Genomic DNA, 24707 nt, shown 5'->3' with positions numbered 1-24707 from the left:
TTTGTTTGTCTATGAAAACTCTGTCTCTCCAATTCTAAAGGACAAGTTTGCTGGATAGAGTATTCTTGGCAGTTTTTTTTTCTTTGCACACTTTGAATATATCGTTCCTATCCCTTATGGGCTGCAATATTTTTTGCTGAAAAATCTGTTAATCTTATGAGGATTCCCATGTATTAAACAAGTGGCTTTTCTGTTCTTGCTTTTACGATTCTGTCTTTATCTTCTGATAATTTCATTACAGTCTGTCTATGTGTAGATCTCTTTGGATTAATCTTCTTTGGAAGTTTTTGGGCTTCCTCAATCTGGATATCTCTTTCTTTCCCCACATTAGGGAAGTTTTTAGGCATTATTTCTTTGAATATGCTTTCTGCCCTTTCTTTCCTTCTCTTTCTTGAAGACCTGTAACGCATATATTGATCCACTTACTGGTGTCCCTTATGTGATCTTCACCTTTTTCTAGTCTTCTTTCTTTTTGCTCTTTTGATTAGATGACTTCCACTGCCTTGTCGGATTCTTTCTTCCATTTGGTCTAGTCTGCTTGTGAAGCCCTGTATTGAATTTTTCGGTTCATTTATTCTTGAAATCTATGATTTGTGTTTCGTACTTCTTAATATTTTCTGTCTCTTTGTTGAATCTCATACTTTGTTCATGCTTTATTCTCCTGACGTCAGTAAGCATCTTTATTACCATTATTTTGAACTCTCTGTTGGGTAATTCACTTATATCCACTTCATTAAGGTCAGCTCCTAGACGTCTGTTTATTTGTTTGAAACATCCCCGTTTCTTTACTTTCCTTGACTCTCTGTGTTGGTTTTTGTATAAAACAGCCACTTTTCCCAGTTTTGACAGATTGGCCTTGTGTAGGATATGAACCTCCTTAATCAGCCTGGCCTGGTTGTTGAAACCATTGTCTTTGTTCTTAGTGACTTCCAGTAGTTGAGGGTGTTCCAAGACCCATCAGTGTCCTCAAAGATGTGGTTAATGCTCATATGCCTGTTTAGGCTTCTGGACAACTGCCAGTTGCCTGCCGCTTTAACTCCCTGATGCAGGTTAATTGGAAGCCCAATTATCAGGCAGGAGTGGGAAAAGTCAGAATATGACATATGTAGTCTAGCCCCTATGAAGAAGAATCCAGAGCTGGAAGAGTTTTTTCTTCCTCACTCTGTGCTGAACCAAGGGAAATAGTTGCTCTGAATGCTTCTCTGTCCAAGTAAAACAGCCTTTGTTTTTAGTGGTCCCAGGGACTCATGAAGGCTGAGCCCTTTCAGCTCCGAGAGCTAGGTGAATTGGGGGCTAGTCCCTTAGGTGGCAGTTGAAAACTGGTGTGCTAGAGGTGTAGAAAAGCTCCTTCCAGGAGAGAAGATAAAAATTTGGTCTTACTTGGAGCTGGGGGAGATGGCAGGGGACATGCCCACCATACATTTAGTACAGCTAGCCTGACCAGGAAAAAGAGAGAAAATTCAAAATACTCTAATCAAGAATGAATGTGGTGGTAGTTGTTAAAACTCTTAGAACTCTACACCAAAAGGAGTGAATTTACTGTATATAAGTAACAAAAGAAAAAAGCAGCCTGGACTTTCCTTAAGAAATTGCAAGTACAAATAAGTATAAGTTTCTTTTAATGAGAAGAGTATTATAAATCCACATAAATTAAAACTCCTAAAAAGTGGCCCTTGGACAGCGTGATGGGTCTGGACCCCTCTTGTATACTAAGACACTTCCAATTCTACACTTACGAGGGGTAGAGTTTAAGCAGTATAGAAGCATGAGCTGTGCAGAAGATGGCCCACCTAATGGATAGAAAAGACCCTGTAAGTCAGCACGGACCTAAGGGCTATACTGAATTCCCCATTATGGGCAAGTAAATTATACCAAGAGTTTATAACCTACTCATTGGTTGGAATTAATTAATTATTGACTCATTCTTCCTGAAATTTTTTCTGACACAGCTGATTTATTTACAAACTGTGACTTCAGATGTTACCTTGTGCTTGTTAGGAATTTCCTGTCAGGTTCTAGAGAATTAAAAAAAGGGAGAGGAGGGGACTTTCCTGGTGGTGCAGTGGTTAAGAATCCACCTGCCAGTGCAGGGGACATGGGCTTGAGCTCTGGTCTGGGAAGATTCCCACATGCCACAGAGCAACTAAGCCAGTGCGCCACAACTACTGAGCCTGCGCTCTAGAACCTGCAAGCCACAACTACTGAAGCCTGTGCACCTAGAGCCTGTGTTCCGCAACAAGAGAAGCCACCGCAATGAGAAGCCCGCACACCACAAGGAAGATTAGCCCCTGCTCACCGCAACTAGAGAAAGCCCTCACGCTACAACAAAAATCCAACGCAGGCAAAAAAAATAAATAAATAAAAAAATAAAAATAAAATAAAATAAAATCAGTAAAATAAATAAGTAAATAAATTAAAAAAGGGAGAGGAGAGATTTCCATTTCCCCATTTTCTATGACCCTTACTTAGGTTTTCACTAAGTATGGGAATATATCAGTTTGGCACCCAGAAATAAAACCAGATTCATTCAATATTATTCCACAAAGAACAAAATCTATAAACAAATAAAAAATCTTAGCTGTAAAAAAAAAAAAAAAAGAATGAAAAACATCACTACTGACCTAACAGATGTAAAAAAAAAAAAAAAGGATTATATTGGAATACTATGAACAATTGCATGGCAAAAGAAGCTAGATAATCCAGATGAAATAGACAAATTTACAGAAAGACATGGACTCCTGAAATTGTTCAAGAAGAAAAGAAACTTTGAATATATACATAGCAAGTAATTAATAATCATAAAACTTCCCACAAAGAAAAGCCCAGGAATAGTTTCACTGGTGTATTCTCTGAAATGTCTAAAGAATTAACACCACTCCTTCACATATTTCAAAACATAGAAGAGAAGGGAACACTTTCCAACATATTTTATGAGTCCAGTATTACCCTGATACCAAAATCAGACAACGATATCAGAAGAAAACTATAAACTAGTATCCTTTATGGATAAAGTGGATATGGATAATGAAAATGGACTTTAAAAATCTTCAACAAAATACTGGCACAGCAAATCAAGAAAGTATAAAAAAGATTATATCAAAATAATGAGAAGACAAACCACAGACTAGAAGAAAATATTTGCAAAAGACAGCTGATAAAGCACTGTTATCCAACCTGATTTTAAAATGGGCAGAAGGTCTGAGCAGACAATTCACCAAAGAAGATATACAAATGACATATGAAAAGATGCTCTACATCAAATGCCATTAGGAACTGCAAATTAAAACAACAATGAGGATACCACTACACACATATTAGAATGGTGAAAATCCAAAACACTGACAACACCAAATTCTTGTGAGGATGGAGAGTAAGAGGAATGTTCATTCATTGTTGGTGATAATGCAAAATGATACTGCCACTTTGGAAGACAATTTGGTAGTTTCTTACAAAACTAAACATACTCTTACCATTCAGTTCAGCAATTGTGCTCCTTGGTATTTACCCAAAAAAGTGGAAAACTTAATTCCACAAAAACACCTACACGTGGATGTTTATAGCAGCTTTGTACCATAATTACCAAACCTTGGAAGCAACCAAGGTGCCCTTAAGTAGGTGATTGGGTAAATAAACTATGGTATATCTAGACAATGGAATATTTTTCAGTGCGAGAAAGAAATGAGCTACCAAGCCACGAGAAGGCATAGAGGAACTTTAATTGCATATTACTAAGTGAAAGTAGCCAATTACTGTGTGATTCCAACTACATGATATTCTGGAAAAACCAAGACTATGGAGACAGTAAAAATTTCAGTGGTTGCCAAGGGCTGGGGTGAAGGGAATGAATAGAATGAGCACAGGGGACTTTTAGGCAGTGAAATAATTATATATGATACTATAGTGGTGGGTGCATGCCATTATACATTTGCCAAAATCCGTAAAATATACAACACCAAGAGTGAACCTTAATGTGAACTATAGACTTTAAATGATAATGAAGTGTCAATGTTGGTTCATTAATTGTAGTAAATGTACCGCTCTGGTGCAGGATGTTGATGGTGGGGGAAGCTGTGTGTGCAGAGCAACAAGGAATATAAGGGAACTCTCTGTACTTTCTGCTCAGTTTTGCTGTGAACCTAAATCTTCTCAAAAAATAAAGTATCTGTGTGTCTGTGTATGTGTGTGTGTGTTTAAAAGACTATACACAGCAACCAAGTAGGATTTGTCTCAGGAATGCAAAGTGCTCAACATAAGAAAATCAATAAATGTAATATATCATATTGATAAGGGACAAATCTCACATGCTAATTTCAATAGACACAGAAAAAAGCACCTGACAAATCGAAACCCTTACAGGATAAAAATATTCAACAAAATAAAAATAGGAGAGAACATCCTCAACCTAATAAAGGTGTCTATGGAAACCCCACAATTAACATCGTACTTAATGGTGAGAGACTGAAAATTTCCTCCCGAATATCAGGATCAGGACAATAATGTCTGCTCTCTCCACTTACAGGCAACATTTTACTGGAGGTTCTAGCCAGGGCAATCCGATAAGAAGAAGAAGTAAAAGCTACCCAGATTAGAAAGCAAGAAGTAAAACTATCTCTATTTGTAGATAAAAAATACTAAGGAATCCACAAGAAAACTATTAAGCTAATAAAGTTCAACAATGTTGTAGGACACAAGATCAATATACAAAAATCAGTTGTATTTCTATAAAGTAGCAATGAACACTCTGAAAATAAAATTAAGAAACCAATTCTATTTACAATAGCAAAAATTGAATAAGCTTCTTAGGAATAAATTTAACAAAAGTAGCACAAGACTTATGCACTGAAAACTACCAAAAAAAAAAAAAAAAGAAATTAAAGAAGATCTAACTAAATAGAATGATATCCTGTCTTCATGGATTAGAAGACTTAATATTCTTAAGATGGCAATACTTCCCAAATTATGTACAGATTCACTACAATCTCTACAAAATTGACTTTTTCCCCCACAAATTAGCAAGCGGATCCTAAAATTCAGATGGAAATGCAAGGGACCCAGAATAGCCAAAACAATCTTGAAAAATAGGAATATAGTTTAAGGATTCACATTTCCCAACTTCAAAACTTACTACAAAGCTACTGTAATCCAGACTAGGTGATACTGGCATAAGGACAGACATATAAATCAGCAGAGTAGAATTGAGACTCCAGAAATAAATCCAATCATTATGGGGAGCTGATTTTTGACAAGGGTTCTAAAACAATGCAAAAAGAGAAGAATAGTCTTTTCACAAACACTGACGGGACAACTATATATCCTCACGTGCAAAATAATGAAGTTGGACCTCTACCTCACACTATCTACAAAAGATGGATGAAAGACCTAAGTGTAAGAGCTAAACCTACGGAACTCTTAGAAGAAAATATAAGCATAAATCTTTGTGATCTTGGATTAGTCAATGATTCCTTAGATATGCTACCTAAAGCACAAGCAACCAAAGCAAAAAATAGATAACCTGAACTTAATAAAAAAAAAACTGTGCTTCAAAGGACGCTATCAAGAAAGTGAGAAAAAAAAACACAAAAAAACAACAAACCCTGAGTGGAAGAAAACATTTGCAAATCATATATTTGATAAGAGTCTAGCATCCAGAATACATAAAATACTCTTACAAGTCTACAATAAAAACACAAATATCCCAAACACAAATTGCTCCAAAACACAAATTTCTCCAGAGAAGACATACAAATGGCCAAAAAGCACGAGAAAAAATGTTCAACATCATTGGTTATTTGGAAAATACAAATAAAATGCAGAGTGAGATACCACTAGGATGGCTGGAATAAAAAAGATGGTCAATAACACATGTTGGTAAGGATGTGGAGAAATTGGAATCTCATACATTTCTGGTGGGAATGTAAACTGTTGCAGTTGCAGCTACTTTGGACAACAATGTGTCAACTCCTCAAAAAGTTAAACATAGTTAACATATGATCCAGCAATTCCACTCCTACAAATACACCGAAGAAAATTGAAAACATAATTTCACACAAAATCTTGTATATGAGTGTTCATAGCAGCATTCGTCAGAGTCAAAAAGTGGAAACAAATGTCTATCACCTGATGAATGGATAAACAAAATGAAGTATATCCGGATAGCGGAATATTATTCAGCCATAAAATGGAATGAGTACTGATGCATGCTACAACATGGATGAACCTTGAAAACATTATGCTAAGTGAAAGAAGCCAGACACAAAATGTCACATATGTATGGTTTCATTTATATGAAATGTCCAGACTAGGAAAATTCACAGTAATAGAAAGTATATTAGTGGGTGTCAGGGGCTGGGGCGAGAGGGGAATGGGAAGTGACTGCTAATTGGTATGGGATCTTATGGAGGGTGATGGAAATATTCTGGTTTAGATAGTAGTGATGGTTGCAGTCTTGTGGACATATTAAAAATCTTGTGAATATACAAAAAACGACTTAATGTACACATTAAAAGGGGAAATTTTATGGTATGTGAATTATATCTCAATTTAAAACAAAAACATTTGACCATACTTGTGTTGGTCTATTCTTGGACTCTATTCTATTCCATTGATTTATGGGTCTATTTGTCTGCCAGTATCACACTGTCTTGATTACTATAGATATACCCAACTCCGTAAATTTGGGTAGGGTGAGTCTTCAAACTTTATTCTTCATTTTCAAAACTTTTAAAAATAACTTTTCCAGTTTCTTTGCCTTCCCACAAAATCTGAAAATCAGTCTATCGACATCTACACAAAATACTGTAGGCATTTTGTTGATAGTGTCGTTTTTCCATACCCTTGCTGCTTTTATCTGGTGGTTCTATCGATGACTGTGAGATGCGTGTCAAAATCCCTGCCTATAATTGACCATGTGTCTGCTTCTCTTTTCAGTCCTATCAGTTCTGTTTTTTGGTGCATACACATTTTGGATTATATTTTCTTAGTGAATCGACCCTTTCATCATTATCATCTCTCTCTTTGACGCTGGTAATTTTCTTTGTTCTGAAGTCCATTTTGTCTCACATTAATATAACCACTCCAGCTTTCTGTGATTAATGATATTAATCACAGAAATCACAATAATGATATTACTGTTCTAATGATATATTTTTAGAGGAAACTTTAAAATTTAGAATAGTTTTAGATTTACAGAAAAATTGCAAAGATAATACAGCTTGCATATACCTCACATCTAGTTTCTTCTATTAACATTTTGTATTAGTATGGCACATTTATGACAATTAATAAATGAATATTGATACATTATTATTGACTAAAGTCCACACTTTATTCAGATTTCCTTAGTTTTTTAAAATTAATTAATTAATTAATTTATTTATTTATTATTTTTGACTGCATTGGGTCCCCGTTGCTGTGCGCAGGCTTCCTCTAGTTGCAGCAAGCGGGAGCTACTCTTCATTGCAGTGCACGGCCTTCTCATTGCGGTGGCTTCTCTTATTGCGGAGCACAGGCCTCAGGCACACGGGCTTCAGTAGTTGTGGCACATGGACTCAGCAGTTGTGGCTCACGGGCTCTAGAACACAGGCTCAGTAGCTGTGGCGCACGGGCCCAGCTGCCCCGCGGCATGTGGGATCTTCCCGGACCAGGGCTTGAACCCTTATCCCCCGCACTGGCAGGTGGACTCCCAACCACTGCGCCACCAGGCAAGTCCCTAGATTTCCTTAGTTTTTACCTAAAGTGTTTTTTCTGTTTCTAGTATTCCATCTAAGATACCAAGGTACATTTAGTCTCCTTAGGCTCCTCTTGGCTGAACTGTTTCTCAGACTTTCCTTGGTTTTGAAGACCTTGACAGTATTGAGGAGTGTTGGTCACCTATTTTGTAGAATATCCCCTATGTGGGATTTGCCTGATGTTTCCTCATGATTAGATGGAAGTTATAGGATTTGGGGAGGAAGACCACAGATGTAAAGTGTCATTCTCTTCACATATCAATGGCACATACTATCAACATGACTTATCCCTAGTGTTGTTGACCTTAGTCTCCTGGCTGAGGTGGACTCCTGTCAAATTTCTTCACTGTATAGTCTGTTTATTCCCTTTCCATATTGTCCTCTTTGACAGTATGACACAATGTACAGCCCACAGTTAAAAAGTGGGGAGTTATACTGCACCTCCTGAGAGCAGAGTATCTATATAAGTTATTTGGACTTCTTCTGTACAGGATACTTTCTATTATCCGTCCTTCCTTCCTTCCTTCCTTCCTTCCTTCCTTCCTTCCTTCCTTTCTTTCTTACTCATTTATTTATTAATAAGGATTCATGGATATTAATTTTATACTTTGGGTTATAACCCAATACTAAGTTATTTATTTTATTGGTCAAATTGCTTCAGCTTTAGCCATTGGAAGCTCTTTTAGTTGGCTCACGTAGACCTTATTTATTTATTTATTTATTTAGAAGTTTCTTTTTTATTTTTTTGAAAGTCTGTCTTTAATATTTTATTTATTTATTTTTCTTTTTTAAAAAAAATCTTTATTGGAGTATAATTGCTCTACTCCAATAATGGTATGCTAGTTTCTGCTTGATAACAAAGTGAATCAGCTATACATATACATATATCCCCATATATCCTCCCTCTTGCATCTCCCTCCTACCCTCACCATCCAACCCCTCTAGGTGGTCACAAAGCACTGAGCTGATCTCCCTGTGCTATGTGGCTGCTTTCCACTAGCTAACTATTTTACATTTGGTAGTGTATATATGTCCATGCCACTCTCTCACTTCATCCCAGCTTACCCTTCCCCCTCCCCATGTCCTCAGGTCCATCCTATACATCTGCATCTTTATTCCTGTCTTGCCCCTAGGTTTTTCAGAACCTTTTTTTTTGTTTAGATTCTATATATATGTGTTAGCATATGGTATTTGTTTTTCTCTTTCTGACTTACTTCACTCTGTACGACAGACTCTAGGTCCATCCATCTCACTACAAATAACTCAATTTCGTTTCTTTTTATGGCTGAGTAATACTCCATTGTATACATCTGCTACATCTTCTTTATCCATTCATCGGTCGATGGACACTTAGGTTGCTTCCATGTCCTGGTTATTGTAAATAGAGCTGCAATGAACGTTGTGGTACATGACTCTTTTTGAATTATGGTTTCCTAAGGGTATATGCCCAGTAGTGGGATTGCTGGGTCGCATGGTAGTTCTATTTTTAGTTTTTTAAGGAACCTCCATACTGTTCTCCATAGTGGCTGTATCAATTTATATTCCCACCAACAGTGCAAGAGGGTTCCCTTTTCTCCGCACCCTCTCCAGCATTTATGGTTTGTAGATTTTTGATGATGGCCATTCTGACCGGTGTGAGATGATACCTCATTGTAGTTTTGATTTGCATTTCCCTAATGCTTAGTGAAGGTTGAGCATCTTTTCATGTGTTTATTGGCAATCTGTATATCATCTTTGGAGAAACGTCTATTTAGGTCTTCTGTCCATTTTTTGATTGGGTTGTTTGTTTTTTTGGTATTGAGCTGCATGAGCTGCTTGTAAATTTTGGAGATTAATCATTTGTCACTTGCTTCATTTGCAAATATTTTCTCCCATTCTGAGGGTTGTCTTTTCGTCTTCTTTATGGTCTCCTTTTCTGTGCAAACGTTTTTAAGTTTCATTAGGTCCCATTTGTTTATTTTGGTTTTTATTTCCATTACTCTAGGAGGTGGGTCAAAAAGGATCTTGCCGTGATTTATGTCATAGAGTGTTCTGCCTATGTTTTCCTCTAAGAGTTTGATAGTGTCTGGCCTTACATTTAGGTCTTTAATCCATTTTGAGTTTATTTTTGTGTATGGTGTTAGGGAGTGTTCTAATTTCATTCTTTTACATGTAGCTGTCCAGTTTTCACAGCACCACTTATTGAAGAGGCTGTGTTTTCTACATTGTATACTCTTGCCTCCTTTATCAAAAATAAGGTGACCATATGCGTTTGGGTTTATTTCTGGCCTTTCTATCCTGTTCCATTGATCTAAATTTCTGTTTTGGTGCCAGTACCATACTGTCTTGATTACTCTAGCTTTGTAGTAAAGTCTGAAGTCCTAGAGCCTGATTCCTCCAGCTCCGATTTTCTTGTCTTTTTTTTGAATTTTTGAATTTTATTTATATTTTTATACAGCAGGTTCTTATTAGTTATCCATTTTATACATATTAGTATATATATATATCAATCCCAATCTCCCAGTTCATGACACCACCACCACCACCCCTGCTGCTCTGCCCCTTGCTGTCCATACGTTTGTTCTGTACATCTGTGTCTCAATTTCTGCCCTGCAAACTGGTTCATCTGTATCATTTTTCTAGGTTCCACATATATGCGTTTATATACGATATTTGTTTTTCTCTTTCTGACTTACTTCACTCTGTATGACAGTCTCTAGATCCATCCATGTCTCTACATAAGACCCAATTTCGTTCCTTTTTATGGCAGAGTAATATTCCATTGTATATATGGACCACATCTTCTTTATCCATTCATCTGTTGATGGCATTTAGGTTGCTTCCATGACCTGGCTATTGTAAATAGTGCTGCAATGAACATTGGGGTGCATGTGTCTTTTTGAATTATGGTTTTCTCTGGGTATATGCCCAGTAGTGGGATTGATGGGTCATATGGTAATTCTAGTTTTAGTTTTTTAAGGAACCTCCATACTGTCCTCCATAGTGACTGTATCAATTTACATTCCCACCAACAGTACAACAGGGTTACCTTTTCTCCACACCCTCTCCAGCATTTGTTGTTTGTAGATTTTCTGGTGATGCCCATTCTAACTGGTGTGAGGTGACACCTCATTGTAGTTTTGATTTGCATTTCTGTAATAATTTGTGATGTTGAGCAGTTTTTCATATGCTTCTTGGCCATCTGTATGTCTTCTTTGGAGAAATGTCTATTTAGGTTTTCTGCCCATTTCTTGATTGGGTTGTTTGTTTTTTTAATATTGAGCTGCATGAGCTGTTTATATGCTTTGGAGATTAATCCTTTGTCAGTTGATTCATTGGCAAACATTTTCTCCCATTCTGAGGGTTGTCTTTTTGTCTTCTTTATGGTTTCCTTTGCTTTGGAAAAGGTTTTAACTTTCATTAGGCCCCATTTGTTTATTTTTGTTTTTATTTCCATTACTCTAGGAGGTGGATGAAAAATATCTTGCTGTGATTTATGTCAAGGAGTGTTCTTCTTATGTTTTCCTCTGAGAGCTTTATAGGGTCCGGTCTTACATTTAGCTCTCTAATCCATTTTTTAAAAATTATTTATTTATCTATCTATTTATTTATTTATTTATTTATTTTGGGCTGTGTTGGGTCTTCGTTTCTGTGCGAGGGCTTTCTCCAGTTGCGGCAAGCGGGGCCACTTTTCATCGCGGTGTGCAGGCCTCTCACTATCGTGGCCTCTCTTGTTGCGGAGCACAGGCTCCAGACGCGCAGGCTCAGTAGTTGTGGCTCACGGGCCTAGTTGCTCCGCGGCATGTGGGATCTTCCCAGACCAGGGCTCGAACCCATGTCCCCTTCATCGGCAGGCAGATTGTCAACCACTGTGCCACCAGGGAAGCCCTCTAATCCATTTTCAGTTTATTTTTGTGTATGGTGTTAGGAAGTGTTCTAATTTCATTCTTTTACACGTAGCTGTCCAGTTTTCCCAGCACCACTTATTTAAGAGACTGCCTTTTCTCCATTGTATATCTTTCCTCCTTTGTCATAGATTAGTTGACCATAGGTGCGTGGGTTTACCTCTGGCCTTTCTATCCTGTTCAATTGATCTATATTTATATTTTTGTGCCAGTACCATATTGTCTTGATTAGTGTAGGTTTGTAGTGTAGTCTGAAGTCAGGGATTCTGATTCCTCCACCTCTGTTTTTTTCCCTCAAGACTGCTTTTGCTATTCAGGGTCTTTTGTGTCTCCATACATATTTTAAGATTTATTGTTTTAGTTCTGTAAAAAATGCCATTGGTGTTTTCATATGGATTGTATTGAATGTGTAGATTGCTTTGTGTAGTATAGTCATTTTCACAATATTGATTCTTCCAATCCAAGAACATGGTATATCTCTCCATCTGTTTGTATCATCTTTAATTTCTTTCATCAGTGTCTTATAGTTTTCTGCATACAGGTCTTTTGTCTCCCTAGGTAGGTTTATTCCTAGGTATTTTATTCTTTTTGTTGCAGTGGTAAATAGGAGTGTTTCCTTAATTTCTCTTTCAGATTTTTCATCATTATTGTATAGGAATGCAAGAGAATTCTGTGCATTAATTTTGTATCCTGCTACTTTACCAAATTCATTGATTAGCTCTAGTAGTTTTCTGGTGGCATCTTTAGGATTCTCTATGTATAGTATCATGTCATCTTCAAACAGTGACAGTTTTACTTCTTCTTTTACAATTTGCATTCCTTTTACTTCTTTTTCTTCTCTGATTGCCGTAGCTAGGACTTTCAAAACTGTTGAATAACAGTGGTGATAGTGGACATCCTTGTCTCATTCCTGATCTTACAGGAAATGGTTTCAGTTTTTCACCATTGAGAATGATGTTTGCTGTGGGTTTGTCACCTTTATTATGTTGAGGTAAGTTCCCTCTATGCCCACTTTCAGCAGCTTTTTTATCATAAATAGGTGTTGAATTTTTTGAAAAGATTTTTCTGCATCTATTGTAATGATCATATGGATTTTATTCTTCAGTTTGTTAATATGGTGTATCACATTGATTGCTTTGAGTATATTGAGGAATCCTTGCATCCCTGGGACAAATCCCACGTGATCATAGTGTATGATCCTTTCAATGTGTTGTTGGATTCTGTTTGCTAGAATTTTGTTGAGGATTTTTGCATCTATATTCATCAGTGATTTTGGTCTGTAATTTTCTTTTTTTGTAGTATCTTCGTCTGGTTTTGGTATCAGGGTGATGGTGTCCTCATAGAATGAGTTTGGGAGTGTTCCTTCCTCTGCAATTTTTTGGAAGAGTTTGAGAAGGATGGTTGTTAGCTCTTCTCTAAATGTTTGATAGAATTCACCTGTGAAGCCATCTGGTCCTGGACTTTTGTCTCTTGGAAGATTTTTAATCAGAGTTTCAATTTCATTACTTGTGATTGCTCTGTTAATATTTTCTCTTTCTTCCTGGTTCAGTCTCGGAAGGTTATACCTTACTGAGAATGTGTCCATTTCTTCCAGGTTGTCTATTTTTTTTGGCATAGAATTTCCTGTAGTAGTCTCTTAGGATGCTTTGTATTTTTGTGGTGTCTGCTGTAACCTCTCCTTTTTCATTTCTAATTGTATTGATTTGAGTCCTCTCCCTCTTTTTCTTGATGAGTCTGGCTAGTGGCTTATCAATTTTGTTTATCTTCTCAAAGAACCAGCTTTTAGTTTTATTGATCTTTGCTATTGTTTTCTTTGTTTCTATTTCATTTATTTCTGCTCTGATCTTTATGATATCTTTCCTTCTGCTAACCTTGGGTTTTGTTTGTTCTTCTTTCTATAGTTCTTTTAGGTGTAAGGTTGGATTGTTTATTTGAGATTTTTCTTCTTTCTTGAGGTAGGCTTCTATTGCTATACACTTCCCTCTTAGAACTGCTTTTGCTGCATCCCATAGGTTTTGGATCGTCGTGTTTTCATTGTCATTTGTCTCTAGGTAATTTTTCATTTCCTCCTTGATTTCTTCAGTGATCTCTTGGTTATTTAGTAACGTATTATTTATCCTCCATGTGTTTGTGTTTTTTACATTTTTTCCCATGTATTTGATTTCCAATCTTATAGCATTTGGGTCAGAAAAGATGCTTGATATGATTTCAATTTTCTTAAATTTACTGAGGCTTGATTTGTGACCCAAGATGTGATCTATCCTGGAGAACGTGCTTTGCGCACTTCAGAAGAAAGTGTTATTTGCTGTTTTTGTATGGAATGTCCCGTAAATATCAATTATACCTATCTGGTCTATTGTGTTTCCTTATTAATTTTCTGTTTGTATGATCTGTCCATTGGTGTAAGTGAGGTGTTAAAGTCCCCTACTATTATTGTGTTTACTGTTGATTTCCTCTTTTAGAGCTCTTAGCAGTTGCCTTATGTATTGAGGTCCTCCTATTTTGGGTACATATATATTAATAATTGTTATATCTTGTTCTTGGACTGATCCCTTGATCATTATGTAGTGTCCTTCCTTGTCTCTTGTAACGTTCTTTATTTTAAAGTCTATTTTATCTGATATGAGTATTGCTACTCCAGCTTTCTTTTGATTTCCATTTGTATGGAATATCTTTTTCCGTCCCCTCACTTTCAGTCTGTATGCGTCCCTAGGTCTGAAGTGGGTCTTTTGTAGACAGCAGATATATGGGTCTTGTTTTTGTATCCATTCAGCAAACCTGTGTCTTTTGGGTGGAGCATTTAATCCATTCACATTTAAGGTAATTATCAATATGTATGTTCCTATTACCATTTTCTTAGTGGTTTTGGGTTTGTTTTTGCAGGTCCTATAATTCTCTTTTGTTTCCCACTTAGAGAGTTCTTTTAACATTTGTTGTAGAGCTGGTTTGGTGGTGCTGAATTCTCTTAGCTTTTGCTTGTCTGTAAAGCTTTTTATTTCTCCATCGAATCTGAATGAGATCCTTGCTGGGTAGAGTAATCCTGGTTGTAGTTTCTTCCCTTTCATCACTTTAAGTATGTCATGCCACTCCCTTCTGACTTGTAGAGTTTCTGCTGAGAAATCAGCTGTTAACCTTATGGGAGTACCTTTGTATGTTATTTGTCATTTTTCCCTTGCTGCTTTCAATAATTTTTCTTTGTCTTTAATTTTTGCCAATTTGACTACTATGTGTCTCGGCATATTTCTCCTTGGGTTTATCCTGTATGGGACTCTCTGTGCTTCCTTAACTTGGATGACTATTTCCTTTCCCACGTTAGGGAAGTTTTCAACTATAATCTCTTCAAATATTTTCTCTGGTGCTTTCTCTCTCTCTTCTTTTTCAGGGACCCCTATAATGCGAATGTTGTTGCATTTAATGTTGTCCCAGAGGTCTCTTAGGCTGTCTTCATGTCTTTTCATTCTTTATTCTTTATTCTGTTCCACAGCAGTGAAATCCACCATTCTGTTTTCCAGGTCACTCACTGTTTTTCTACCTCAGTTTTTCTGCTATTGATTCCTTCTAGTGTATTTTTAATTTTAGTTATTGCATTGTTCATCTCTGTTTGTTTGTCCTTTAATTCTCCTAGGTCTTTGTTAAACATTTCTTGCATCTTCTCGATCTTTGCCTCCATTCTTTTTCCGAGGTCCTTGATTATCTTCACTGTCATTATTCTGAATTCTTTTTCTGGAAGGTTGCCTATTTCCACTTCATTTAATTGTTTTTCTGGGGTTTTATCTTATTCCTTCATCTGATATATAGCCCTCAGACTTTTCATGTTGTCTATCTTTCTGTGAATGTGGTTTTTGTTCCACAGGCTGCAGGACTGTAATTCTTCTTCCTTCTGCTGTCTGCCCTCTGGTGGACGAGGTTATCTATGAGGTTTTTGCAAGTTTCCTGATGGGAGGGACTGGTACAGCTCCATTTTTCTGTCTCAAGATTGCTTTGGCTATTCGGGATCTTTTGTGTTTCCATACAAATTGTGAATTTTTTTGTTCTAGTTCTGTGAAAAATGCCATTGGTAGTTTGATATGGATTGCATTGACTCTGTAGATTGTTTTGGGTAGTATAGTCATTTTCACTATGTTAACTCTTCCAATCCAAGGACATGGTATATCTCTCCCTCTTTTTGTATCATCCTTAATTTCTTTCATCAGTGTCTTATAGTTTTCTGCATACAGGTATTTTGTCTCCTTAGGTAGGTTCATTCCTAGGTATTTTATTCTTTTTGTTGCAATGGTAAATGGGAGTGTTTCCTTAATTTCACTTTTAGCGTTTACTTCATTAGTGTATAGGAATGCAGGAGATTTCTGTGCATTAATTTTGTATCCTGATTTTTTTTTAGCAGTTTCTTGCTTTCTGTTTTAAATATTGTTTGTGTTAAATGTTATCTGAATACACTGAGAACTACTTCAAACAACGCTATATATTTTGTTGTTTTTCAATAGCAAACAATTTTTAAAACCTCAGTGGAGAATAATCTAGTATCCTCACCAATATTAACCCTTTCTATTCTTCTTTTTCACTCTTGACATTCCCTGTTTCCTTCTGTTATCATTCCCCTTCTGTCTCAAGAACTTCCTTTAGCAATTTTCAAATTAAGTCTGCTGGCAACAAATTCACTCAGTTTTCCTTCATCTGAGAGTGTCTTCATTTCACTTTCATTTCTGAAGGATATTCTCACTGGATATAGAATTCTGTTCACAGTTCCTTTCTCTTAGCACTTGAAAAATGTGGTATTTCCTTCTGGCCTCCATGGCTTCTAATGAGAAATCACAGGAATTAGAGACAATCTGCCCCAGGAGGCAATGTGTCATCTCTCTATGGATGTGTTCAGGAAGATTTTTTTGTTTTTTTTTTTGTTTTTGCTTTTTTTTCCTTTAGTTTTCAGTAATTTGATTATGTTGTTTCTGGGCACTATGATGTTTTGGGGCTTATTCTTACTCAGCTTCTTGAATCTGTAGGTTGTGCCTTTCCCCAAATTTGTGAAGCTTTCAGTCATTATTTATTCAAATATTATTTTTCAGCCTTGCCCTCTTCCTCCTCTCCTAGATGTTAGATCTACTGCTATTTTCCTACCAGCCCTTCATATTCTGTTTATTAAAATTTTTTTTTATTTAAATAGTTTTAATTGTGGAAAAGAACACATATAAAATTTACCATTTGAACTATTTCTAAGTGTACACTTCAATAGTGTTAAATATATTTACAGTATTGTGCAACCAATATCCAGAAGTTTTCATCTTGTAAAACTGAAACTCTATACTCATTAAAAAACAGCACCTCATTTCATCCTCCCTCCAGGACCCAGTAACCATCAATCTAATTTCTGTTGATATGAATTTGACGTCTCTACATATTTCATATAAATGGAATCATACAGTATTTTTCTTTTTGTGACCTGCTTATTTCACTTAGCATAATGTCCTCAAGATTCATTCACATTGTAGAAAGTGTCAGAATTTTCTTCCTTTTTCAGAATGAATAGTATTCCATTGCATGTATATACTGCATTTTGTTTATTCATTTCTCTGTCTATGGACACTTGGGTTGCTTCCTCCTCTTGCCTATTGTGAACAGTGCTACTAGGAAAATGCGTGTGCAAATATCTCTTCAAGATCCTGCTGTTAATTCTTTTGATATATACCCAGAGGTGGAATTACTGGATCACAGAGTAATTCTATTTTTAATTTGTGAGTAACTGCTATATTGTTTTCCGTAGCAGATGCACCATTTTACATTATTTTCTGTCAAGTTTCTTTGCTGAACATTGTGTTTGGGATTCATCCATGTTGTTGCCAGTAGTTATGGTTTGTTTATTCTCATTGCTGTGTAGCACTGCATTAGGTAAAAATCCCACAATTTATTTATTTATTTTACTATAGACTTTGGGGTTGTTTCCAGGTTTGGGCTATTAAAAAGAGTGTTGCTATGAATATTCTTGTGTGTTTCTGGTGAATATATATATATATATATATATATATTTACACATTTCTGCCAAGTTAAATTCCTAGGAGTGGAATGATTCTGGTGATTATAGTAATATTGTATTAAAGTTTTGATTTGAAATTTCCTGATGACTAGTGGAGTTAGCACAGACCTTTTCAAATGCTTATGGGCCATTTGGGTATCACCTTTTGTGAAGTGTCTATCACAGGTTTTGCCAATTTTTCTGAAGGTTTGCTTCTTCTTTATGATTTTGTAAGAGTTCTTTATAAGTTCTGGATATGAGTGCTTTGTCAGATACATGTGTTACGATACCATGTCCCTTTTTGTGGCTTTGCTTTTCACTCTCTAAATGGTTTCTTTTGATGAACAGATGTTCTTACTAATGACGAAGTCCGACTTCTAATTTTTATTTCCCTTTTAGTATTCTCTGTAACCTTATTTAGAAAAGGCTTACCTAACCCAAAGTCATTAAGATATCATGTTTTCTTCTAAGAGTTTCATTGTTTACCTTTTATATTTAGGTATGCAGTCCATCTGGAATCAGTTTTCGTTTATGATTTCAGATTTGGGTCAATAGACATTTCTTCCTCATATGACTTTTCAAATGACCCGTACTATTTTTTGAAGACCATCTTTTCCAATTCCACCACTGTGTCTACCCTCACCATTTATAATAGCTGTAAAGCATGTCATTCTAAGTTACTCTCATAACTTATTCAGCCACTCTTCCATGGGATATTTGGGTTATTGTCTGGTCTCTGCCATCATCAAACAGGGTGAACATCTTTGTATGGACATCAAGGCCTTCTTCTGAAGTTGTTAGAACAGAGTAGAATTTCTGAGCCTGAAAATTCTTACTTTTTTTAAGAATTAATAAATTATACAGTTCACATCTCAAAGAATACGAAGAGCCCCAGTGAAACATTTGCCTCCTACCCTGTCCACAACCCTCCCAGTCCCTTCACCAGGTAAGCACAGTCATGAAATCTTGAGTATTTTCCAGATATCCTGTAATGCACAAAAATTCATTCTTTATATTCTTTTCTTCTTTTCTTTTTACACGGCTAGCGGTACTGCATATGCTCTGTTCTTCATCTTGCCTTTCTAACTTAACAATACATCTTAGAAATCTTCCTATTATTGTAATAAAAAAGCATCCTTGTTCATTTTTAAGGTAGTGAGCATAATTTTTCATTTGATGGGTGTATCAGAATTTAGACAGTCTCCTATTGATTGGCATCTATGGTGTTTCTAATCTTTTGCTATTCAAACTATGCTTCAATGAATAACTTTGAACATGTCATTTCGCTGTGTGCAATATATCTGTTGGAGGTACTTCTAGAAGAGACCTTGCTGGGTCCAAGGGGATATGCAGATGTAATTTGATTAGCAGTGCCAATGCTTCAGCAATATATGAAAGCTCCTGTTTTCCCACAGCATGGCCAATGTGAGGCAGGAGATAGAGGGGCTCCAGGCTAGACATTTACAGCTGGCCTCCTGTTTGCCCTTCCTGTGGTGAGAAGAAGTTGTGCTCCAGGCCGGACATTCATAACCAGCCCCCTGTTTACATTTCCTGAAGCAAGAGATAAATGGGCTCCAGGACTACGTATTTATGACTGGACTCCTGTCTATATTTTGAGATGTGCACCTCAGTATAAAAACCAGCAACAGAAATAGGGTAAATAACTGGACACTGGATATTTTTATGGCAGGGACAGAGTGGGACTAAACCCTGTGAAAAGATCAAGGGGTCATACATTTCCCACCCTTGGGGCACATGTGCAGAAAGGCTCGTTGGGAGTCACAAGGGAGGGGGCACCACCCCAAAATATGTGATGCTAAGGTCATCCCATAGGCCTCTGGGCTGTAATCCATCTTGGAAAAAAGTTGCACATGCACGTTGGGGAGTGTCCTAGGGCAGGTCAGGTGTGGAAAAGGAAACCAGATAATTGGCCAAAGGTACACAAAGACCCAGAAGAACTGCCCTATATAAATGACTTCACCTCCTCTTTACTGTGCTCCTCCTCATTAGGGAGGACACCCACACCCTTTGTCTCCAGGTGTGCATCTCTGCCTTGCTTCTATCTTAACTAAACAAACTGTTTCTCTGTGTGCTCTCCCACTTGTTGTTGTTGTGCTGTGTCTCTATTAATAAACTTTGTACCTGTTTTTACAGTTTTGCCTCCATGAGAAATGCATTTTTCACAGGGGGCAAGAGCCAAGGGGTGGTGGTTAGGATTCCTGGTTTTCATCTAGCCTACCCAGGTTCAATTCCTGGGCACGGAATTAAGATCTTGCTTCATGCCACCACTCACTGCTGCCTCTCCAAGATTAAATGGACTGTTAGATCTGAGATCTTTAGCTATCCCAAAGATGGAAAATTGTAGATTGTTTTACATTTATCTCATTGTGTATGAGATTGAGCACCTCTTCAGAAGTTTAAAAAGCTAATTGTGTTTTTTGTCAACATCCTTTCATGGCATGAACTTCTTAAAAATCACTCAGGCTGCAAATGCCTCCAAATGTTTCCTCATGAGAAGCCCTTAGACATGGACTTTCTGGGTCAGACTTTTTACTCTTTAAACGTTGTCTTTACATGTTGCCAACTGACGCTCCCTCCACAATGCAGACCCGAACCCGTCTCGCTTCAATCATCATTGGCTTTGGGGCTCATAGGTGGAAATGGCACCTGTAGGTTCTCACAGGTGGAAGCTTGCACCTCTAGGTATGGGGGCGAGGGTACCCTGGCCTGCCAGAGTAGCCGGCCCCGCCCCGTCACCTTTCGGCCATGCCCTCGGCGCCGCGGTCCCGCCCCCGGCTGTGCGGCCCCACCCCGTGCCCCCCGCTCGCCCCGCTGAGTGCCCCGCCCGCCTCGCTGAGTGCCCCGCCTCCACCCCGGAGAGCGGCTCCACCCTCCTGCCTATGTAGCCCGCTCCCAAGGCTGTTCCGCCTTGCTCCTTGGCTGCATGCCCCCGCCCCTCTGCGTAACCAGGCGTCACTCGTCACGTGACGCCCGGCAGTGCCGCGAGGGGTCGGCGGTGGCTCTCGCTCCTGCTGGCACGGTCTGTGCACGGGTGATTCCCGCCGAATGAAGCGCACTGAGGCATGATGGCGAGGGCCTAGTGGAAGGCGCAGACAGGCCTGGACGCCGCCTGTAGCTGCCTTCGGCCTCCCGGCCTCTGCGCTCTTTCCTGCGCCGTTGCTAGGCAGCCGCATCTGGGCACGGGAGGCAGGGCGGGCTAATGCGGAAAGGTACGGGTGCCGGGGAGGGGCTGTGATTGCAGAGGGTCCGGGTGTCTGGCAGAGGGCTATGGAGCAGTACTGCATTCTGGGCCGCATTGGGGAGGGCGCGCACGGCATCGTCTTCAAGGCCAAGCACGTGGAGGTGAGCACCCAGCCCTTCCTCCTTCGGTTCCATTGAGATCTACCCGTTGTCCCGACCCACGCTTGGGCTCCTGCCTCCCCGCAGCTTTTCGTGGCGTGCTCCCGCCTCCTTTGCTCTCTTGAGTGGAGGGCGTCCAGCAACCAGCGGTGCTTTCTTCGGGCGAGTGCCCCCTAGGAGCGTGGCGTGGATGTCTCTGAGCTGCTTGCTCAGCGCTGCGCCTGCTGGCCCTGATTTCCCTCCAGCCCGGGGTGGGGGGCGCGTCCCACCCCCACGAGGGCCTCAGGCCTCGGCGTCGCATCCCCTTTTCCAGCCGGGGATGGGCCTGCAGTGTCTGCGTCCTGTCCCAAACAGACTGGAGAGATCGTTGCCCTCAAGAAGGTGGCCCTGCGGCGGCTGGAGGATGGCATCCCCAACCAGGCCCTGCGGGAGATCAAGGCCTTGCAGGAGATCGAGGACAGTCAGTATGTGAGTGGGGCTGGTGTTCTGAGGTGCTGGTTCCCGCCCTCCTCCACTCACTCCCACTCTGAGGTCCTGCAGTCACTCTGTTCACTCATTTGCTTCCTCACCCCTCACTCACTCCCTTTCTTCTCCACTTGTTGTTCACCCTCATTCACTCAGTTACTTCACTCATTCATTCCCTGTCGTTCACTCGCTTATTTCTTCGCGTACTCGTTCGCTCATTCACTAACTTATTCCTTTTTTCTCAAAACACTTGGTGATTTCTGATGATAATGATAATTGCCACCTATTGAGCTCCTGTTATGTTCTGCATGCCAGGTTGACTGCTTTATGTATATTGTCCTTCTGAGTTTCGTCCTCTGCTCCGCAAGGCACGCTCAGGCCCTCCCTATCTCAGGCCAGGGGAGGAGGCGCAGCCACCAGCTTACCGGTGCTCAGCTTGTTCCGCTTGTCTGTGGAGGCTTTGGCCCAGGTCTGATCGCAGAATCAGGACGGTTTAACACTGGGGCCTCCCATAGACTCTACCCTCTACTGGCTACTGGCAACACAGAAACCAGCCCCTACCCTGCTCTTGAGAACTGAAGTGTGGTAGGGGAGATGGCCAAAGGCTACAGCGCCCATCTGGCGTGGTTTGTGCTGTGACAGGCCTGGGAGGGGCTGTGGGCACACGAGGAGAGACACCTCACACACCCAGTTTCATTCTCTTTGTGGTATTCTCTCTTGTCCATGTCCTGAGTAGAGGATGTGCTTAACTTCCCAGGGAGTGACAAGGGTAGGTCCACCCACCTAAGGGTGGGTGATACTCTGACTTGTTTCTTATTCTCTGGAGATGTCCTTGATATATTGGGTGACACAAGCATGTTATAAAACTGTGTGTGTCATCTTGGTTTTGTATGAAAATATTTTGTATATATATACGAATACATGCCTGTGTGTGCCATGTCTCTTGTAAAGTCTGGTGGAATAGACTCCTAAGGTTGACTGTAGGTGATAGGATTTTTCTTTTGCTGTTTTTTTCATTATAATTTTGGGTATTATCTGAATGTATTTGTTTGTCCCAATCTGTAAAATGAGTGTCTACTACCCTCAACATCAGAAAAACAGCAATATGGCCATTCTTGTTTTTTGAGGAAAGTAAAAGGGCTTTGCTGACAGCTTGTGTGTGGGAGAGGTGGAGGGCCCATAGGAAGCTGGTGATACGGTCCCATGTCCTGTGCATCAGCAGGCCTGAAGAGTCTACGTTCAAAACACTCCAGATCTTACCCTGGCCCAGGCCATCCTCACCTCTCATCAGAACAACTACAGCAGGCTCCCCTGCCCCCCCCCGCCCCCCGGCCACTGCCTCCACTCCACAGTCAAAAAATGTACATGAAATCATCCACTCCCTGGCTTGAAAAGCTCCAGAGGCTTCTCTTCACTCTGAAAGAACTGTCACCATCTGCTTCCACCCCGCTCCAGCCTCTTTTTTCATTCACAACTTCTTAAGTGTCTCGCCCGTGATAAGCACTGTCTAGGCTCCAGGAGTGCAGAACAGAGCAGCCTCCTTCCTGTTCTTGCCTCCGGGCCTTGTGTTTGCTGTCCCCTGGCCCAGAGCTCCTTCCCAGATGCCTTCTCTTCTTTCTTCATCAGAATCTTCATCAGAATACCCTATACGTTTGTTGTTTGGTCATTTGTCAGTCATTTGTCCCCTGAGCTCCTTCAAGTCCTTCGGGACCCACCAGCCCTTGCTCCTGTTCACGACTGTGCAGCCTGCCCTTGTGACCTCGTGGGCCCTCAGGAAGTATATGTGACATGTCTCCTGCTCTCCCAGTGCTGGGAGTTGTGATCACCTGTGTGTGTGTGTGTTTCCAGGTGATTTTCCAGTTCGTGGGCTGGGTGGGGGACCAGACACTGCCCTAAGTCGCCTTTCTTAGACCTCCTTTTCCCTGAGTGTTTACTGGAGCATTAGAGTAGGGACTTGCCTTCTCCTGGGAGAGGGAAGCAAGAGATCACCAAGCTCCCTGATTCTGAGCTCAGATCTCATGCCACCATCTCTGCCTGCCTGGTCCTCTGTTGGTGCAAGGGCTGAGGGTCCCAGAGAGAGTCTGAGCCATGTGAGTCTGGCGGCTGACGGGATGCCCCGCTTGCAGGCGGTACAGCTGAAGGCCGTGTTCCCGCATGGCGCAGGCTTCGTGCTGGCCTTCGAGTTCATGCTGTCAGATCTGGCTGAGGTGGTGCGCCACGCCCAGAGGCCGCTGACCCAGGCGCAGGTCAAGAGCTACCTGCAGATGTTGCTCAAGGGGGTCCCTTTCTGCCATGCCAACAACATTGTACATCGGGTCAGTTCCAGCATGGGCTGGGGTGGGACCGGGGGGGTGGCTGGGCTGTGGGTAGGCCAGCCCTTGATGAAAGGCATGGTTAGAAAAGGGACAGAGGGGGCAGGGCCTATGGGTAGGAGGCCAGGGCTGGGGCCCTGGAGGAGGTCGGGTCTTGCGCTGACCTGGGTGCCCAGCCTGCCAGGCCCTCCTGTCCCGAGGTCCTGTGGGGGCTCTGGAGGGACTGATGCCTCTTCGGGTGCTCTCAGGACCTGAAACCAGCCAACCTGCTTATCAGTGCCTCGGGCCAGCTCAAGATAGCGGGCTTTGGCCTGGCCCGGGTCTTTTCCCCAGATGGCAGCCGTCTCTACACGCACCAGGTGGCCACCAGGTAGGGAGGACCAGTTCCCAAGCAGGACCTGGCAATAGACAGGCCCCAACCCTCCTGCTGGGAAGAGATGCTTCTGGACCTTCTGTCCAAACAGTGCTCTTGGGGCTGGTGTGGGGGCCAGGATGACCTTCCGAGGCAGCTTCCTGACAGACCGGTGACCTGGCTGTGACCACCTGCCCTCCTCTCACAGGTGGTACCGAGCCCCTGAGCTCCTGTATGGTGCCCGCCAGTATGATCAGGGTGTCGACCTGTGGTGAGACGCCTATGGACTGGGCAAGGGGGAGTGTGGGTCGTTGGGTCACCTTTTCCTCCTGGGCATTGAGGTCTCTAAGCCATTTGGGGGTTTTCCTGCTGTGAGCTCTAGGTTGCCATGGGGGTGTCTCCCCTGGTTAGAGTATCTCTGAGGAGTTTGGGATCAGTGTTCCTCCCCATGACAGTTTTGAGCTGGGAGGGGTCAAGTGGGATCAGAGTGGTTGTCCCAGTAGGAAGCTTCTGGGCTGAGGTCGGGGAGGTGGTCCGAGGCATGGGGCGTCTAAGCTGCTATGCAGGGTGTGATATCCCAGGATGCAATGTTCCTGAGTT

General features: G+C 40.6%; 1 protein-coding gene across 4 annotated transcripts in view; it reads left to right on the top strand.

Moving 5' to 3' along the window:
- Positions 1–20845: 20845 nt before the first annotated feature.
- LOC309664437 (cyclin-dependent kinase 20-like) overlaps positions 20846–24707 on the top strand; it is an 86621-nt gene continuing 82759 nt past the window's right edge. Inside the window, exons 1-5 of one of the 4 annotated variants that reach the window (XM_082469875.1) lie at positions 20856–20981; positions 21333–21446; positions 23570–23758; positions 24004–24125; positions 24316–24378. In XM_082469875.1, coding sequence (XP_082326001.1) covers positions 20907–20981; positions 21333–21446; positions 23570–23758; positions 24004–24125; positions 24316–24378 — 563 coding nt within the window. In that variant the 5' untranslated portion in view covers positions 20856–20906. Of the gene's footprint in view, positions 20982–21332; positions 21447–23569; positions 23759–24003; positions 24126–24315; positions 24379–24707 lie in introns of all 4 variants that reach the window. The other 3 variants (XM_082469876.1, XM_082469877.1, XM_082469878.1) reach the window with 3 other exon arrangements.

Source organism: Balaenoptera physalus (assembly GCF_965194825.1).
Source record: "Balaenoptera physalus genome assembly, chromosome: 7".
Classification (NCBI taxonomy): domain Eukaryota; kingdom Metazoa; phylum Chordata; class Mammalia; order Artiodactyla; family Balaenopteridae; genus Balaenoptera; species Balaenoptera physalus.
The sequence above is the reverse complement of the archived record's forward strand: the minus strand, read 5'-3'. Positions and strand labels throughout refer to the sequence as shown.